Source organism: Sinohyriopsis cumingii, chromosome 3, assembly GCF_028554795.1.
Source record: "Sinohyriopsis cumingii isolate HCF-2022 chromosome 3, ASM2855479v2, whole genome shotgun sequence".
In the NCBI taxonomy this organism is placed as follows: Eukaryota; Metazoa; Mollusca; class Bivalvia; order Unionida; family Unionidae; genus Sinohyriopsis; species Sinohyriopsis cumingii.
The window spans coordinates 147,033,486-147,051,912 of NC_142963.1; the positions used below are offsets into that span (position 1 = coordinate 147,033,486).

The 18,427-nt window shown below is 33.8% G+C and overlaps 1 protein-coding gene across 1 annotated transcript in view; it reads left to right on the forward strand.

Annotated features, from left to right (window-relative positions):
- LOC149804089 (transient receptor potential cation channel subfamily V member 6-like) overlaps positions 1 to 17,061 on the forward strand; it is a 173,669-nt gene extending 156,608 nt beyond the window's left edge. The window contains exons 14-15 of the mRNA XM_089954044.1: positions 1,773 to 1,976; positions 3,986 to 17,061. Of these exons, the coding sequence (XP_089810170.1) occupies positions 1,773 to 1,976; positions 3,986 to 4,924 (1,143 nt within the window). The 3' untranslated portion in view covers positions 4,925 to 17,061. The remainder of the gene's footprint in view (positions 1 to 1,772; positions 1,977 to 3,985) is intronic.
- The last annotated feature ends 1,366 nt before the right edge of the window (positions 17,062 to 18,427 follow it).

Sequence of the window (18,427 nt, forward strand, 5' to 3'; positions counted from 1 at the left end):
TGTTGTTGGTATAATAGAGGAAATAACTTTGTTGTCAATATAATACAGAGGAAATAATGTTGTTGGTATAATAGAGGAAATAACTTTGTTGTCAGTATAATACGGAGGAAATGTCAGTATGGCACAGAGGAAATAACTTTGTAGAACAGTAAACAGACTGAATTCAGTTTCTTCAGCAAAAAATAATTTCCACGTAAGAAAGGTAATGCTGCTTCCATTTAAATGTTCTAGCTCACTAAGGGTTTGTTTTTCATGCTGCAAGTAAACTTCTGATGGCACACAGGATCAAGTTTCACATGGCATGATTGGAAAATCACGTATTTTCAGATTTAAAAATATGAGAATGTATTTTTTACTTGTGAAAATATAAGAATGAATAAATAAATTTTTGAATAAATTTCTTTCTTTCACATAAATATATCATGAATTATATTGCTTGAAAAAAAGATCTGAAGGTAAAAAAAGTAAATAAATATCTTGGCTCAAAAGAAAATCCCAGCACCTTCCCCTGTTTCACCCACAACCAGATCTTAAACAGCCTTCCCCTTTAGGAGCTGTTTAATGCTGTGTAGATTGGTCTTGTACAACATTGTGCTACATCTCGTGCTTCTTAGTCTAACTTTTCAACCACTCAGATTCTGTTAGTGAAACTTTATCCATTTATATGTCATGACTATATTATAATTGGTCACGGTCAAGGTCACAGCAAGCCAAAATATAAATTAGTGACCTTTATACATGTACAGACATAACTTTTGAACCAATGAGAATATCATAATGAAATTTTAGCCTTTTGATATCTTGACCTTGACTGTGACTTGCATATTCAGTCATACCAACTGCCTCAAGGTCAAGGTCACATCATGAGAGAATGTTAATCAGTAGCCTGTTTCCTTATCACAGCTATTGCTTTTTACCCCTGACAGATATTTTGATGAAACTACCCAGTCAACACCTTATGCATAAAGTCCCAATCTCCAAGATCAAGGCCATTAGTAGAGAAAAAGTCATGAGATGGGTTATCATGTACTGTTTGCAGTAGTTTGTTAAAATAGGTCACGACTCATAATACACTCACATCAGAATAACATAGTTGCAACCTATATTGCATTCTTGTTGAGGTCAGGTTAGAATCATTTTTTCTTGAACCCTCTGTTTGGTAGTGGTTCAGCCATATGACATGATACATATTTACACAACTTCACCTTTGTTTGACAGTAGGTCACTGTAACATACATATTTAGTTTCTTTGACTGGCAGTAGTTATGTATGGTTGATTTGATCTGTACCATAAATTAGTTAATAATTCTATTTACAAGCAGTTTATTTGAATTTGCCCTTAAGTGCATCATATTAGAAGTGGTAACTGCTGTAGCGGATCAAGAAATATCCTTTAGAGTGTTGTAAACAAGCAAGTGATGAGTCAGTAGGATGGAATCTGCTACGGCAGCCTAGAGGATAAAGCCATCAGAAGGTTTGCACTGTGAGAATTTTCAGGGCATAATTTTAATTTTAACCTGATAGCTCTAAAGAATGTTTTTGATTGTTTTGTGGTGGAGAGGATCTGCCTGTTGTGTTTATCTTATGGACACATTTCTAAACTTTTAGTTATTAAGATTGCTTTGGATTGACACATTCATCATTGAATGACACATTTCTGGTTTCTCAATGCTGAATAAAATATATTTTGTGTGATCACGAGCTTCAGGTTCATGTAGAAATGTGCTCTGTAATCATTTGTAAATTTTATATGAATTTCAATACCATTTCAGTGGGCTAAAATAGTAGTGGTGTTGGAGAGAGGATTCTCTAAAAAACAGTTACTTAAGTTCCAGAGAGAGTACTCTGTAAAGATGGCAGGACCAGCCAAGGATGAGGATGGTGCCAAGAGGGAAGAGTTACGAGCTCTTGTAGTTATTAAAACATCACCTAAAACAAAAGCTAAGATACGGAAGACAGCTATAGTAAACTGGAAGGTAAGATTCAGTGGAAGGTGAGATTCAGTGGAAGCTGAGATTCACTGGAAGGTGAAATTCACTGGAAGGTGAGGCTCACTGGTAGGTGAGATTCACTGGAAGGTGAGATTTATTTGCCAGTATTAGGAAATTTTCATCCTTTTCAAAGTCTGCCAGACCAGAAATGAGAAATTAGGTTGAAACTTACCCCAGTTTCCTTTGCTTGAAGTAATGAAAAGTAAAAGCTGTGTTGCCAGTCCATCAAAGGTTAACTCTTTTTCCTTCCCTCCAACAGAACATTTCCAAGTGACACCCTGTCCCAATTTCACTTAAATTCTCTCAAATTCTCATCAAATTTATATTTTACATTTTTTATGATACTTCAGACAATGTCAGTATTTTTGTCAAAAGGATAAATATTGAAATGGACACATCACTTTTTATTCATTTTAAAATTTAATATTTGGAGAATGTTCTGTTGTTGATAAAATAATTGTGCAAATACTCAAACTTGAAAAAGTGCACCAGATTTCCCCAAAGATTTGGCATAACTATTTTAAGTAAAATGAACCATTTTATGATTGTATTTCAATCCTTGTTGCCCCAGAATGAAAAAGTCATTGTTACAAACCAAGCAATTATAAAGAGTTTTAAAACTCTTAGTTTGAGGGAGAAAGTGGGAGCTTGTTCATGTATAGTGAAGCCAGGGTCAGGTATTCTTCAAGCTTTTTCATTGTGAAACTTGAGCTCAGGCTCGAACTCCAAAAACTAGGCTTCAGTGGCTTAGACAAAATTAGCATCACTGCTGTTGCTTGGACAAAATCATCATTACTGAAGTCTATCCTATTTGTAGAAGAAACAAAAATACTGTATATACTTGCTTATAAGTGGAGTCCAACTGCAAAATTCACAGACCCATATATGCCATCACATAATGTGCCAGCAGATCTGTGTCAATGCAGTTTGGAGTAATGAATAGAACAAGCAACATATACTCTGATTTTCCGGTGCTGGATGCAGTGACAGACCAGGTTCTATGTTGTTGCAGTTGCACTAAACTTATAAGTAAACATATGTGGTTGTTGTTGTTTTGTAGGGTTTAATGCCATTTTTCAGCACAAAGTAGGCTATACACGGTGGCCAGTATAAATGGTGGAGGAAGAACCCGGGAAAATCCCGGAAAGAACCACTGACCCATGAGAAGCTTTTGGCAAGCTTTAACATATGTGGTAAGAATATTCTGATAGGTTCATGATTCTGATGTAACAGAGATTAAAACTACAGCATGGCAAAATTGTTCAACTTCAAGTAAGAGTTGTTGAGTACACTAAGAAAGTTGGTTTTTGATCAGATAAAATAAGCTTGGAGTAAAAAGCTGCCTTGTTGTACAAAGTGTGCAAAAGTTAACCACACATACAGTTTTGGTTTTATTTTCTGAATATCTAATATATATTTTGCCCTCAGATATGTTAATATAGTAAATGGAATCTAAATTACTTTTTGTGACGAAGATGGCAGGTAAGACAAAATGATGATCAAATTACCATGCAGCTTATTTTAAGATGTAAATTTGAGATTTTTAGAAGTCCTCACTTTCATCAGATTGATTTAGGACTTACAAACTCATTCTATTATAGTATCTGCTATCCAAGCAAATGTCTATTCAAAATGTGTCAGCCATGTTTAGGTGCCATTGTATCCTGAAGAAAGCAGCTAGAGGTCATTTCTATTGAGAGAGGTTGGAATTGGTGAATTACATCTGGGTTGCCCCGATTACAGATCATGGCATTTAGGTTCCTTTGGAGAAGACCAATTTTTGAAAATTTAGTTGTTTAGATGTTTTTGATTTCGTGTTAAATGAAATTAATAATCAGAACAATATTCAGACAACAACTTCTGTTTTATTTGATTTTCTCTATGGAATAATCCACAAAAAGAAACATTTTAAGGTGAAGTGGTTTTGATGGTGGTTCTCTAACAGATCTTCCCCATTTTAGTGCATAGTCTATTAGTTGATTTTAATTTTGCAGAGATTGGGACGAGAAATTATTCGCCAGTCCAAATTACAGAAGAAAACAGGATTCTCTGGTCCCTTTAAACTTCGTCCAGTTGATAGAAAGCCTGGTGATGGCGGCGATTCAGACTCGGATGAAGATTTAAAATTTACATCAATAACAGCACAGCTAGCTTGGGAGAAGGATATCGATTTAACTAAAGGAACAGCATTCATTCAGGATCCAGGAGTCATTGAGAACATTAGCCCACGAAATGCTCATCAAAATAATATTTCAGCACGTGGGGAAGTAAAACGTGATTCTGCATCTTTGATTCCAAATGGAAAACCTCGAATGATACGTAAGTATGTGAAAAAGCCAAATGGAACTCCTAAAACTAGTCCCAAATTTGGCAAGCAGATGTCTTTCACTAACAAAATCTATCCATTATCTGTAGCCACAGAAGAAGAAACTCAAGTGTTTGACCTTGATATTTCAAAAGAGGCAGAATCTTCTGTTAAGAAAGCTAGTTTATTTCAAGAGACTGAAAAGAACAAAGTTTCAGACTTAGAATATAAATCAGTGTTAGAAGCAAAAGCCATTGTTGTGAACAATAGTACAACCATTGTTGTGAATAATAGTACAGCCAATGATGTGAACAGCCATACACATTCAGATAGGCAGGATACTCATGTACCTCATAGCCGTGAGAATAACATATCACATAATTCAGAACTATCATTCCTGGAGACTGAGTCACCCATTGACAGATCAGGAGACTCGCTTGTTGATCATGGGAGTCCACACAGACGATCTAAGAAAAAGAAAAAAAAACACGAGAAAAAGAAGCATAGGGACAAGTCTTCAGAAAGGGAGCACAGATCAAAAGAACGAAAAGACAGAGTTAACCCCTCTTCTTCAAGAGATAATTTGTTGGAGAATGTAAATGCGGAGGTGCATGAAAGTGAACTTTGAATTGTAACTTTATTTTATTTTTACATGGCTCTATTGTATTTTACCTGAATTAGGAGCAGTTCATGGATGCAACTTTGATTCAGCTGTAATTCTTTATAAAAGCATGAAAACACCATTCATCCATAGTGTGTAAGTCAAATGGACACAAACCTAGCTACATTTTTTATCGATCTGAATAGTCATGCTTAGTATCTGTGATTTACTTCCAGTCCCTTGCAGTTTTGTTCACATCATCATCTGCCATATCTCACTTTAATAGATCCGTAAATTATTTGAATTATTAGGAACAATGTACTATGACTCTTGTAAACAAGAAATCTTGTGATATGAGTGTGCTTACTTATATTTGATGCATACATAGACAAGTCTTTTTGTTTGCTTACTAGATAATCTTTCTTATTTTCATTAGTGCCAGTCCAGTGGTTTAATTCACAGTTAAAGTCCAGGTAAAATTATTGTGCAATTAGTTTGAAATTGACATGCCAAAGAATTACTGGTAACTGGTAACTCAACAAAGTAGACAACTAAAACTTTGATTAGTAACAGTAGGTAATAGTAATCATATCCATCAACCCATTCCCCAATTGAAACATCACTTGGCCATCTCCATCATGTTGAGAAGTAACCATGGAAGCTGTTGTAGGGATACAAATAAATTTGATGGTTTTGGTTATCCACCTCAGACAGAGTGGACCAGATATGTTGCAATGGAAAAGGCAGTCAGTGCACTGATCGTGACTTTGTGTCCTATTGCCATGGTGTGCCATATGAATGTAAGCAGTTCCAAATATAGTTCTCAGTGGCGATGAATTACATCCAAGGTTTCTTTCTGAACTAGATGGAAAAGGCCAAGGATTTTCCAATTGCCCATTTCCATTTAAAAGTAAAAGAATTTATGGCACATCATTGAGATCATGTATTTATTCTCATTGCTGATAAACCTGCCATTAGTGCTACAGCTTGACTACCTAACAGTGTTGGAGCTGACTAGATGCAAGTTGACAAATCACAGAAAGTTGATGTGCTAATGATCTGTATTTTTGGCATGTCGGGGTATATTAGCCCATCGAAGGGTATGACTCACAATGCATTCAGATTATTTGGACATTTTTATGGCATGTCAGGGTATATTAGCCCATCGAAGGGTATGACTCACAATGCATTCAGATTATTTGGACATTTTTGCATATATCTTTTGATTAGGCAGTACACATCTCTGAAGCAAATAACTCTTACAAGACGTGAATTAATGAAAGAGTATATGTATTTTTAAAAAAGTTTTTAATTTAAAGCTGTGCAAGGCAAGCAGTCAGGTTTATCTTTCACTGGAGACCATTTACCTGTCCTTCAAAATTTGATGGTACTGAGAAACAGCGATAAAACCCTGCAGTGTTTTAATGTTACATGTCAGGTATTTATTTACAATTCAAACATGAACCTGTTTCTTCTCCCTGAACAATGCATGGAGGAAATGAAGCGTTTATTTTCCACAGCAGATGCCAAGTTTAAAAGCACATGTCACAAACTGTAACGCTCTGTATGATGCAACATTACAGTATTGTAGTTGTATGCAGTGAGTGGGAAAGATGCTTGTTACTGTTATACTAAGTCAATGGAGATTGGTCATTGCAGATGAACTAATTTGTGTTGATCTTTTATAGTAGACTAAAATTAATGACTTTATCAAAGCAGTATCTGTTTTAAAAGATAATTATTTTCATTGTTGCAGTTTTTTTTACACAGTTCCTTCACGCTTTAAAAAACAAGAGATTTTTAAAAATTTCAACACTGTAAACAGGTATTTATCCATTGAAATGCATACTGTTTCTAGTCATTGATTCTTCATTTTCAACAAGCTTTACTGTTAGGTTGTTTGTACAAGTTCTCACACCTTAAATAGTGCTCCCTCATCATAAACGTGATCAATTTTAAGTGAAGTGAGGGCACATTATAAGTGAGTGCACATCCAAAGTGAGGTATGTTCCAAATAATTGTCATAATAGTGTACACAAAATTGTCATAACAGTGTACAAAGAATTGTCATAATAGTGTACAAAAAATTGTCATAATAGTGTACAAAGAATTGTCATAATAGTGTACAAAAAATTGTCATAATAGTGTACAACGCATAAAGAAGAAATACCATATATACTACCTTATAAGTCAAGTCCAACTCCAAACTCCACTGATCTAGATCTGCCATTGCATAATGCAACATCACATCTAGGTCTATGCAGTTTGTAAGAAGTAAGACAAACAAAATAGGCATTGATATGCTGGGGCATTGTACAGTGACCTATAAGGGTCTATGCAGTTTGTAAGAAGTAAGACAAACAACATAGACAAAGATATGCTGGGGCATTGTGCAATGACCAATAAGGGTCTATGCAGTTTGTAAGAAGTAAGACAAACAACATATACATTGATATGCTGGGGCATTGTGCAATGACCAGTAAGGGTATATGCAGTTTGTAAGAAGTAAGACAAACAACTTAGACACTGATAAGATGGGGCATTGTGCAGTGACCGAGAAGGGTCTATACAGTTTGTATTTGGACTTGACTTATAATTTGAGTACAAACACAGATCTACTTTTGCATAATAAACATATCTAGGCCTGTGCAGTTTGTTAGGAGTAATAGGTAAAACATAAAGCATACACCCTGATCTGCTGGGGCATAATGCAGTAGCAAAGAGGGGTCTATATTGTTTGTAGTTGGACATGATTATAATAAAGTATATATGGTACTAATGTTAAGAAACCAGATTAAATTTGGTTTTCAATAAGCAAGAATTACAACCAAGTGAAATATATTGAAAGCAATAATAGAACAATATTTAAGTGTTAGCAGTATTCTGAGGGTTTTTATAGTGAGAGATCACATGACCAAATATGCTCAAAGACTTGGATATTAAGTAGGATTGTCTTTATAGCGAAGAAAAACAGAGACTCAAGGAGACTATGCCAGCTGCGAATGAGCAACCATTCAGGTTGGGATTGAAACCAGGACAGTAGTGCAGACCAAGATCTGCCATCATATGATGCACTGGTATATCCGGGTCTATGCAGTTTGTTAGGATTAATCAGTAGACCTGATCATTATATGATATTGAATTAGCAAAGTTTATTTTCAGGACATGGGGGTTTACACTAGTGTTTGATTCAGGTAAAAGGTCATGCTTGTTCAAACAAAGTTAACTTCACCTTTCCACAATGCTCTCACCCCTTTGACCATTTTGTTTCAAATCAAGTCAGTGATATTCAGTGCACAATAGTGAACACTACACAATTTTAACTTAACAAAATTGTGCATTTACATGCAGAATAGTAGAATTATGGTTTAAAATAAACTTTCCTAATTCAATAGCATATAATCAGGGTATCTTGTTGGTTCTACTGATTAATTCTAACAAACTGCATAGACCCAGATATACTGGTGAATTAGGTGATGGCAGATCCTGGTCTGTGCAGTTTACAGTTGGATTTAACTTACAAATTAGTATATATGGTACATGATTTTGTTCAGAATTTCACCTGAACACTTAGTGGGATGAGATGATAGATCATTAGCTGCCAACGTTCGACTGCACTGTTTTGGAGGGTTTTGTCAAATTGATTTATAACGTTATACAGCAGTTTTTTTATGATTCAAAATAGGAATGTTTTAATAATTTTGTAAATTGGATCATTGGTTTTAGGAGTATGTAGCTTGCAGAGTTAGCAAAACACCATTTGTTAACAAATTTATTTTGTTGTTATCAAAATTTGACCCCTTAATAATTAATTTTAACATTCAGGTCAATTCACCCTCATTAGGCAGGATGAAAAGGCACTTCTCCATCCCTATATATGATCAATTCACCATGATTAGACAGGATGGATAATCATTTACTTCATCCCTGCATTCGCTACATTCCATTCATATCAACATCTTTAGACAGGACAAAAAGGTCACTTCATCAATTCACCCTCATTAAACAGGATGAAACGGTCACTTCACCCAGTACAGCTTGACTCCTAGACCTTAGTACAGCTTGACTCCTAGACCTTAGTACAGCTTGACTCCTAGACCCTGGTAAACAATTATTTGTGTCATATGCTAGGACTGTCTTGTTGGATGGAAAGATGCATGTACATGTGTCTTTTACATAATTAGGCACATGGTTGAGCAGAGAAGAGAGAAACTTATTTTGGATCAGTTACCTTTTATTATTATTCAATATTCAAGCAATAATAAGACCCTATGTGATGTAGATTTTGGTACAGATGGAACAATAATTAGACCCTGTGTGATGTAGATTGTGGTATAGACGGAACAATTTCTGAATCAAAGTTTTGAAATTCAATAGTCCTGTAAGCCTTTCTATAAACTTGACAGTGAGCTGCTAAACACAAATGCAGCTCTGCAGGTGCAGATTTATTTCCTTTCAAAGGAATTAGTGCATGTGTTGCACTGTAATTAAAGAGTTTGTTTGAATTTATCTGATGTCTCTTTAATGAGAAGATAGGTTGTAATTTAGCCACCAAAGGGAAAGAAAATATAATACATTAAAAAAGCACCTTTCTGTGGAACAGTTTCCTTTTTTCCACCCTGTATTTAATCTAGCAAAGAAGAAATAGAAACTTTCAAGGCATCCATTGTTGTCAGACATTCAATTTATTTCACATACCAAGGCTGACTTTTATTTTCTGTTGTACATATTTAAATTTATACCACATAATTTACTTAAACAGGATAGGGACCTGAAAGTTTCAAATTTTTCAGAAGGCTGTTGGACCTTGTCTAAAGTTAGTATTATTTCATTTTTAAAATCCCTGCAGGCTCAGGGATATAGAATAGTCCCAGTATGCTTGCCATCTTACATACCTGCATACATTTTGTACGAGGTGACTAATGGAAGCATGATGAATCAGCTGTCAGTGTACCATACTCACAACTGAAAATGTGCTTCATTTTTTACTTTTTTTATCTAATGAGGTTGTCTGTATTGGTATATTGCATTTGAAATGCCACACCAAAGGTGAATGGTGCCTTTAAATTCAGTTTTTAAAAATTGTCTTGGTTAAAGTTGCTCTGAATGTGAACATTATCTATTTAGACCAAAAAAATAGAAGTTGAAAAAATGTACTAAGTGATCTGAGTACAGAGTCATGCTAAAAAGTTGTATGTTCCAAATTGTACGCCCCATAGTGATGTTCCATATTGTATGCCCCATAGTGATGTTCCAAATTGTATGCCCCATAGCAATGTTCCAAACTGTATGCCCCATAGTGATGTTCAGAATTGTATGCCCCATAGTGATGTTCCATATTGTATGCCCCATAGTGATGTTCCATATTGTATGCCTCATAGCAGTGTTCCAAATTGTATGCCCCATAGCAATGTTCCAAATTGTATGCCCCATAGTGATGTTCCAATTTGTATACCCCATAGTGATGTTCCAAATTGTATGACCAAATTGTATGCCCCATAGTGATGTTCCAAATTGTATGTCCAAATTGTATGCACCATAGTGGTGTTCCAAATTGTATGCCCCATAGTGATGTTCCAAATTGTATGTCCAAATTGTATGCCCCATAGTGGTGTTCCAAATTGTATGCCCCATAGTGATCTTCCAAATTGTATGCCCCATAGTGATGTTCCAAATTGTATGCCCAAATTGTATGCCCCTTAGTGGTGTTCCAAATTGTATGCCCCATAGTGATGTTCCAAATTGTATGCCCCATGTGATGTTCCAAATTTTACACCCCATAGTGATGTTCCAAATTGTATGACCAAATTGTATGCACCATAGTGATGTTCCAAATTGTATGCCCCAAAGTGATGCTCCAAATTGTATGTCCAAATTGTATGCCCCATAGTGGTGTTCCAAATTGTATGTCCCATAGTGATGTTCCAAATTGTATGCCCCATAATGATGTTCCGAATTGTATGCCCCATAGTGATATTCCAAATTTTACACCCCATAGTGATGTTCCAAATTGTATACACCATAGTGATTAAATTATGTGACCATCAGAAATGAACTTCATACTCACTATAGCTAGACCAAGCTTGGAGGCTTTTGACATCAGTGAAATTGTGTTGAAAAAATAAAATTGCATGATTCAGAAATTTGTGGAACTTCTGTCTTTATATTTATACTGAAGAAAAATATTGAAAATCACAGCTTTCAAGGTTCCCAGGAGTTCATCATAAATTTGATTTTCTTTCTATTTCATTTTCATTTTTTAAGTTTACAAATCCACATTCCATGATGTTCATTATTTTATTGCACCAGTCTATGAATACTTTGTATAATCAGTTTCATAATAAATATCCCTATAGGTGAAGGTAATTAATTTGTGTACACTATAGTAGGTGTAATAAACAGTACACTTGACAGATGTATCAAGTTTTATTTTATGCACATAAAGATCTTATGTATATTAAATTTTCATAATTATGGCCTCCATGAAATGGGCAGGTCTAAAATAGAACCTGTACAGTGCCTTACTATAATGGGCAGTATTATCAGAACTTGTACAGTTCTTTACTATAATGGGAAGTACTAAAAGAACTTGTACAGTGCCTTACTATAATGGGCAGTACTAAAAGAGAACCTGTACAGTCCCTCACTATAATAGGCAGTACTAAAAGAACTTGTACAGTGCCTTACTATAATGGGCAGTACTAAAAGAGAACCTGTACAGTCCCTCACTATAATAGGCAGTACTAAAAGAAATTGTACAGTTCCTTACTATAATGGGCAGTACTAAAAGAGAACCTGTACAGTGCCTCACTATAATGGGCAGTACTAAAAGAAATTGTACAGTTCCTTACTATAATGGGCAGTACTAAAGGGGAACTTGTACAGTGCCTAACTATAATGGGTAGTACTAAAGGGGAACTTACACAGTGACTAACTAGCTAAATGGGCTGTACTATTAAAGAGCAACTTGTACAGTGCTGTACTATAATGGGCAGTACTAAAGGGAACTTGTACAGTGCCTTACTTGCTAAATATCTTATGCACATTAAATTTACATAATTATGGTGCCTGTGCAATGGGCTGTACTACTAAAAGGGTAATTTGTATAGTGCCTTACTAGATAAATATATTGTACTACTAAAGGAGAACTTGTACAGTGTTTTCAATGTACATTACAATGCTTTGTTACATACCCATTTAATCGTACATGATCTGGCATTCATTGTAGCTGTTCAGTCCGTTTTTCCATATCACACATTCACAATTCATGTAATTGTACATGATCTGGCATTCATTGTAGCTGTTCAGTCTGTTTTTCCATGTCACACATGCACAATTCATGTAATTGTAAATGATCTGGCATTCAGTGTTAGCTGTTCAGTCTGTTTTTCCATATCACATATTCACAATTCAAACTGCTTCGTAACGCCTTCTTTGATGTCTGCATTTAGATATTTTGAGACGCAGTGAATCAAACAATTGTAGATACCAGTTTGTTTTGAATTTCATACAGTAAAGCTAAACCTGTTGAGGAATTTTAAAAACTGCACTCATGGTTTTTGTTTCTGAGGCAATAAAGAACCTGTTTAATATGGTGTATGAATATGTCTCAGCCTGACGGCTTTGATGTATCCCTGTACCATATCCAACTCATTCTTCCACAATCTCTGAACAAAACACATATGCAGTTTGTTGTATTAACTTGCTATTGATTATTACAGTACCAAATTAGTTTGATGTTTAAATTGCAAATCCTGATTCACACTTCATTGGAGACGTAATTCCGTAAAAAAATCAATACAAACTATAATTTTTTTCTAGGTACAGTATCTTTCACATTAATTACATAGGTAATCATGTTCATCCAGTGATTTCTCCAACAGTGCAAAGATCATATTTAAACTGGTTTAGTATGAAATTGTATTCCCAAAGAAGTACAGCGATGTTGTCTGCAGCATGTATGTGTGTAATGATCTCGAATTTAAGCTACATTAGAGGTAGGAATACAAAACTTGGGTCAATGATAGTTATGTCCTTGTAGAATTTTTCAGCCCTTATTGGATTTCAGTCTTACCCCTGGTATTCATAGTTTAACTGACTACAGAATACTCCTGTGTCACATCAGTTGTTTTTTAAATGTAAATCTTCCTCTCGTTTTTGTGTTTAACTTTACAACTGTATTTCTAATAATTCAACCCCTTATCTGTCAAAAAAAACACGAGAAGGTAAATTTTTGTATATTGGGCATCACTCAACCCCTTATCTGTCAAAAGAAATATGACAAGGTATATATTTGTATAATGGATGTCAGACTGCCTTGGGTGTTGGTCTTAATTGTTAGCTAATCTTGAATTTGTAACAGTCCAGCAACAAAACAGATTATGGTAATTAGTGTCATGCTGGAATGGTCATATATATACTTCTATGCATCCTGTTGAACATCAAACAGAATCTTCCAGTAGAATGGTTTACTTTTCTTTTTGCTATAGCAATGAATACTATTATGGCATTGTAAAAAATTGATGTTGAGAAAATAAAACAGTAAAGATCAGTCAAGTGAACAAAACACTGAGTTTCATTAGATGATTCTTTAGTTGTAAAAAAAGCAAGTGAAAAAAGTTTAATAGTGTGTATCTGCAGTGATTAAATATTGAAATACTGTGTCATCATGCAAAGACAGCAATTTTATTTTGGTCAGAGTTGTCTTAGATCTTAAATACATTTGAGATTTAAACATCATAAATAAAATAAAAAAAGCCATTTGGGATCAAAATTTGAATCTGAAGTTTCAACAGCAGTTGGTCGAACAAGTTGTCATGGCTGAGAATGACCAATCAGTGAATATGAATTTTTGTGAGATATGTCAAAAGCACAAGTAGATTAACTATTTTGCCAGTATAAGTGTTTCAGAGTTTTGAGGGTCAGCTTGTTGACCATGCATGTTGTAATGAACTATTTCTGTATAAAATGAAATACATTTAAAGAATAGAGACAGGTATTTTTTCTACATAATTTTTTAAACTTTTTTTTTGCTAGAATCATCTAACTTTATTAGATTCTCTGATATCAGATTCCTGCTTTAACAGTCAAAATACAATATTTCTCAAAATACAATATTCCTTAGTTGTTTGTGGCTTAATTTAGCAGGTGCATACATATTCCCAAGAGTTTCAAACTTCAGGGTGAAGGTCAAATTGGGGCCACATGGGAATATGTTTTACAAACATGAAATTCTTACCATAATTGTTTCTAAATTGCTATATGTATCAGAATTTTAGAATTATAAAAAGGGCAGATTACACTGGTTCACCATTATTGTCATGACTGCCTTGACATTTTTACTAAACATCACATATATGTAGTTATCCTGGGATTAGTGTTACACAGTTATTAATACTAAATATCACATATATGTTCTTATCCTGGGATTAATATTACACAGGGATTAATACTAAACATCACATATATATAATTAAAATGCTTCCATTTTAACCCAGAACTCGTATTACACTGGGATTAATACTAAACATCACATATATGTTGTTAACCTGGGATTAGTGTTACACAGGGATTAATACTGAACATCACATATATGTTGTTAACCTGGGATTAGTGTTACACAGGGATTAATACTGAACATCACATATGTTGTTAACCTGGGATTAGTGTTACACAGGGATTAATACTGAACATAACATATATGTTGTTAACCTGGGAGAAGTATTACAGAACATCACATATATGTAATTAAAATGCTTCCATTATAACCTAGAGCTCATATTACACAGAGATTAATGCAAAACTTCACATATATGTAGTTATCCTGGGATTAGTATTGCACAGAGGTTAATACGGAACATTGCATATATGTAATTAAAATGCTTCCATTTTAACCTGGTAATCATATTACACAGGGACTAATACTAAAATCATATTATTATAAAGATGTAACCAGGGCCAAGACTTACACAAGGAATAGTACTGAAAATCCCATCACATCACATGGGTAATTATAAAAACAGTAATTTAACCTGTGACTATAATTACACAGGGATTAGTGCTAAACATCACATATTTATAAAACAAATACCATTGTAACCTGGAGTAACTGATTATAAGTATTACATGGGTTAGTACCTTATATCACATAATTATAAGGGTACCATTTTAACCTGAGATAAATATTAGATAATGATATACATTATACATCACCTTTACTATATTTGTTATGTCAGTGAGGCTTCCAGACACTAATGACACGTTACCTTACCTTACCTGATTTGTACACCACAATGCATCCTTGGGGATTTATTTTCATACAGCAGTATCTGTTTAGTTCGTAAAAGGTGTGAAAATGCATGCTTCTATTTTTGCTTTTTTTGTGCTGGTTATTATGAAAAATTGTGATGAAAGTGAAAGCTTTGAGTCAGTTAAGTATTTTATTCATCAATCAACAGTATATATCTTTTTGTGGCTTGTGGTTTTGTGTTTTTAATGCCATTTCACAGAACATGATAAGCTATACATGATGGTTAGTATACGTGGTGGAGGAAGAACCTAGGAAGAATCACCGACCCATGGGAAGCTAGTGGCAGACTCTCTCATATACCCCCTTTGGCTGAGCCCAGGACTGTAACTCAGTCAAAAGTAAGATATCAGTAATTTGTACCTCAGATCAGTTGGCCGTTTGGGGCACCTATACCTTTTTTGTAAATCACTGTTTTATTTTATCTGTAATAGAGGGATGAAATTTATACAGGTATATTCTACAGGCATAAATCCACATGTATAGTGATGTTACTTTTATTTGATCAATTTAGTTGGCACCATGTTCTAGTAACCACTGTTGTACTGATGTACCATAAACACCAATACATACCCACCTTCCTACCAACTTACCTACCTAACATTGTACATAGATGCATGCCTTTATTTCAATACCTGTATAATTATCCATTTTTCTCCCCTTCTTAAAAAAATGTGTAAAGACTCAAGTATCTCTCTGATATAATCTGATTTCATATTGTTGATTATATTTTCAAAGACAAATTATTAAAAGAAATATTCCAAGATGTACAGCAGGGATCATTTTGATCACTGCCAACTCTTTTAGAAAATGACGTGAAAAGTATATTTTGTTGGGCTAATTTGAAAATACAACATTATGAAACCTACATGTTATAGATATTTATGAACAACAGAAGTACCAAATCTGTTAAGAATGTATTGAAATGTAAATATTTTAATATGTTCTCGAAATAATATTTGTTTAATTTTAAATTTTAATAAAACAATAGACCATGACATGGTGTTTTATGTCTGAAAAATTAGTTTTTGTTACCATTTGAAACAAAATAGCTGGTCACCCTTGTCTTTTTAATTGTTAGTGAGAAACAAAAACCTGTTCAAACTCATAGGAAATCAAAATACTTTGTTTTAATTAATATTATTAATAATTAATAAATTGATTATACACCATGCTGAAAGGTCTTTTCAGAGTCATTACGGCTCATTTTGACTGGTATTAGAAAAAGCTAGAATTAAATACTGGTCTTTGTATATTTGAAAGACATTGTTTCACTTGTATATTGTGGTTCTGTATGCATCATTGACATTTTTGTTTCAAGTCATTGTGGGACAATCATAAAACACAGGCCATACCATTCGAAATAGGTAGTTTTGATTGTTTTCATTTACTGTAGTGTGTGTGTACATATATATATATATATATATATATATATATATATATATATATATATATATATATATATATATATATCTTTCAGATTGTGAGACTCTTGTATAAATTTGGTACCGTACATTGTGATTCAGTTATTTTTATATTTTATTGCTGGAATGTTGTCCTTTTTTACTTATTATTTTAAATTTTAAACTTTGCATGTTTAATTTGTTAAATAATCATTTCTCTCATCCAAAGAAGTATTAAAGAAACTAATTGCTAATCCAACTTTGCCATGCCTTAAAATGATAATCAGCATTGTATTGTAAACTTAATGTTCTGTTAATGAGTTGCTGTGTTGTATTGTTGTTTACCAATAATACGTACACGTATCCATTGCCTTCAGTGATAATACAGTCTTTGCCTTAATTGCTTGCATTCGAATGCATTCGTCTGAATAGTCAATTAAACCATGTTTAATTAGTCCCTTTCATTGTTCTTTCTGTCTGCGTGCTGCTTTTTATTTCGAAAAAAGAGTTGAAATTACCTTATAAATATGATTTAGGGGAAGAATCGACGAAAAGTGTTACGTATACAAACTCATTGCAAAATAATAAAATAGCACTAAATTAATTAAACGTTTGTCTAAATTAACTCCTGCGGTTACAAAATTTGATAAAATACGTTATTAATGTACGCAGATCATTATAATAGGATTGGATGAGTTCGTTATCGATAGATGTATTTCTCCTGCGATGGCTTCCTTGTCCTTGACATTTTTCTCAAGAACAAACAGTTAGTGAAAATTTAACCCTAAATACAGGTACGTATTGGAAAGATATTTTCGCGGTATTTACTCCTAAGCATGCCATTATTTTAATTAACAGCTGTATTTTCAGTTGATGCAGAAATGAAAGAAAAATAAGTTTAGCGTGAAGTTTTTTCAATGATAAAAATCTGCACTCTTGAATTATCCATGCACGTATCGATATCTCTGATGAAAAGTTGGAAAATTGACTAAACAAATCACAGTTATTCAGTCTATGACTGTGTAAGGAAAGTGGGTGGGGTTGGTATGCAGATCTTCCAGTGTGAGTTGTGAAATAGTACTCTGAGTTATTCCACGTGCATGTAAAACTTGTGTGCGGCTCGCATTACAGCTGTCTCACGTATTTGTCATAAAATGTTTATCATGTTGATCAGTACACAGAAGGTTTCAGCTTTATTTTTCGGTGTTTTTATTTTCATATGAGGAAGTTTTGAACAAACATTCTGTCAAGAGGTGGAACGAAAACAATGCTCATGGAACGCTAACAGTTATTGTCCTTGTTATAGATCAAAACAAAAGACCCATTTTAATTGGCATACCATCAACAATAATAAAATGCAAACATTCCATTTGATTAACAACAAACAAACAAAAAATAACAGAAAATAAGAAAAGAGAAAAGTGAAATGTATAAATCTCAGCGCATTTACCATATTTATGTTATTGAAATTTGTCAGTGTTATGAAGTTCTAAAACAGACATGTTTTCTAATATCAGCTAAAGAGTGTAAATTGAGAGGAATTTCACATGACGTGATAGGAATTTTACAACGACCGTTAATGAAGATATTCAAATTTAAAGAGTAAGTTAGTAGATTCTTTATCCGTCACGAGCCAATTTGGACAAGTCAAGGCTTCATTGTTTCTGGCTTGCAGGGAGCTGAAAAAAAAACATTTCACTTTATATATATATATATATATATATATATATATATATATATATATATATATATATATATATATATATATATATATAAACTAGCAAACATTATATAACGTGTTTTTGATTGTATTCATTTTCG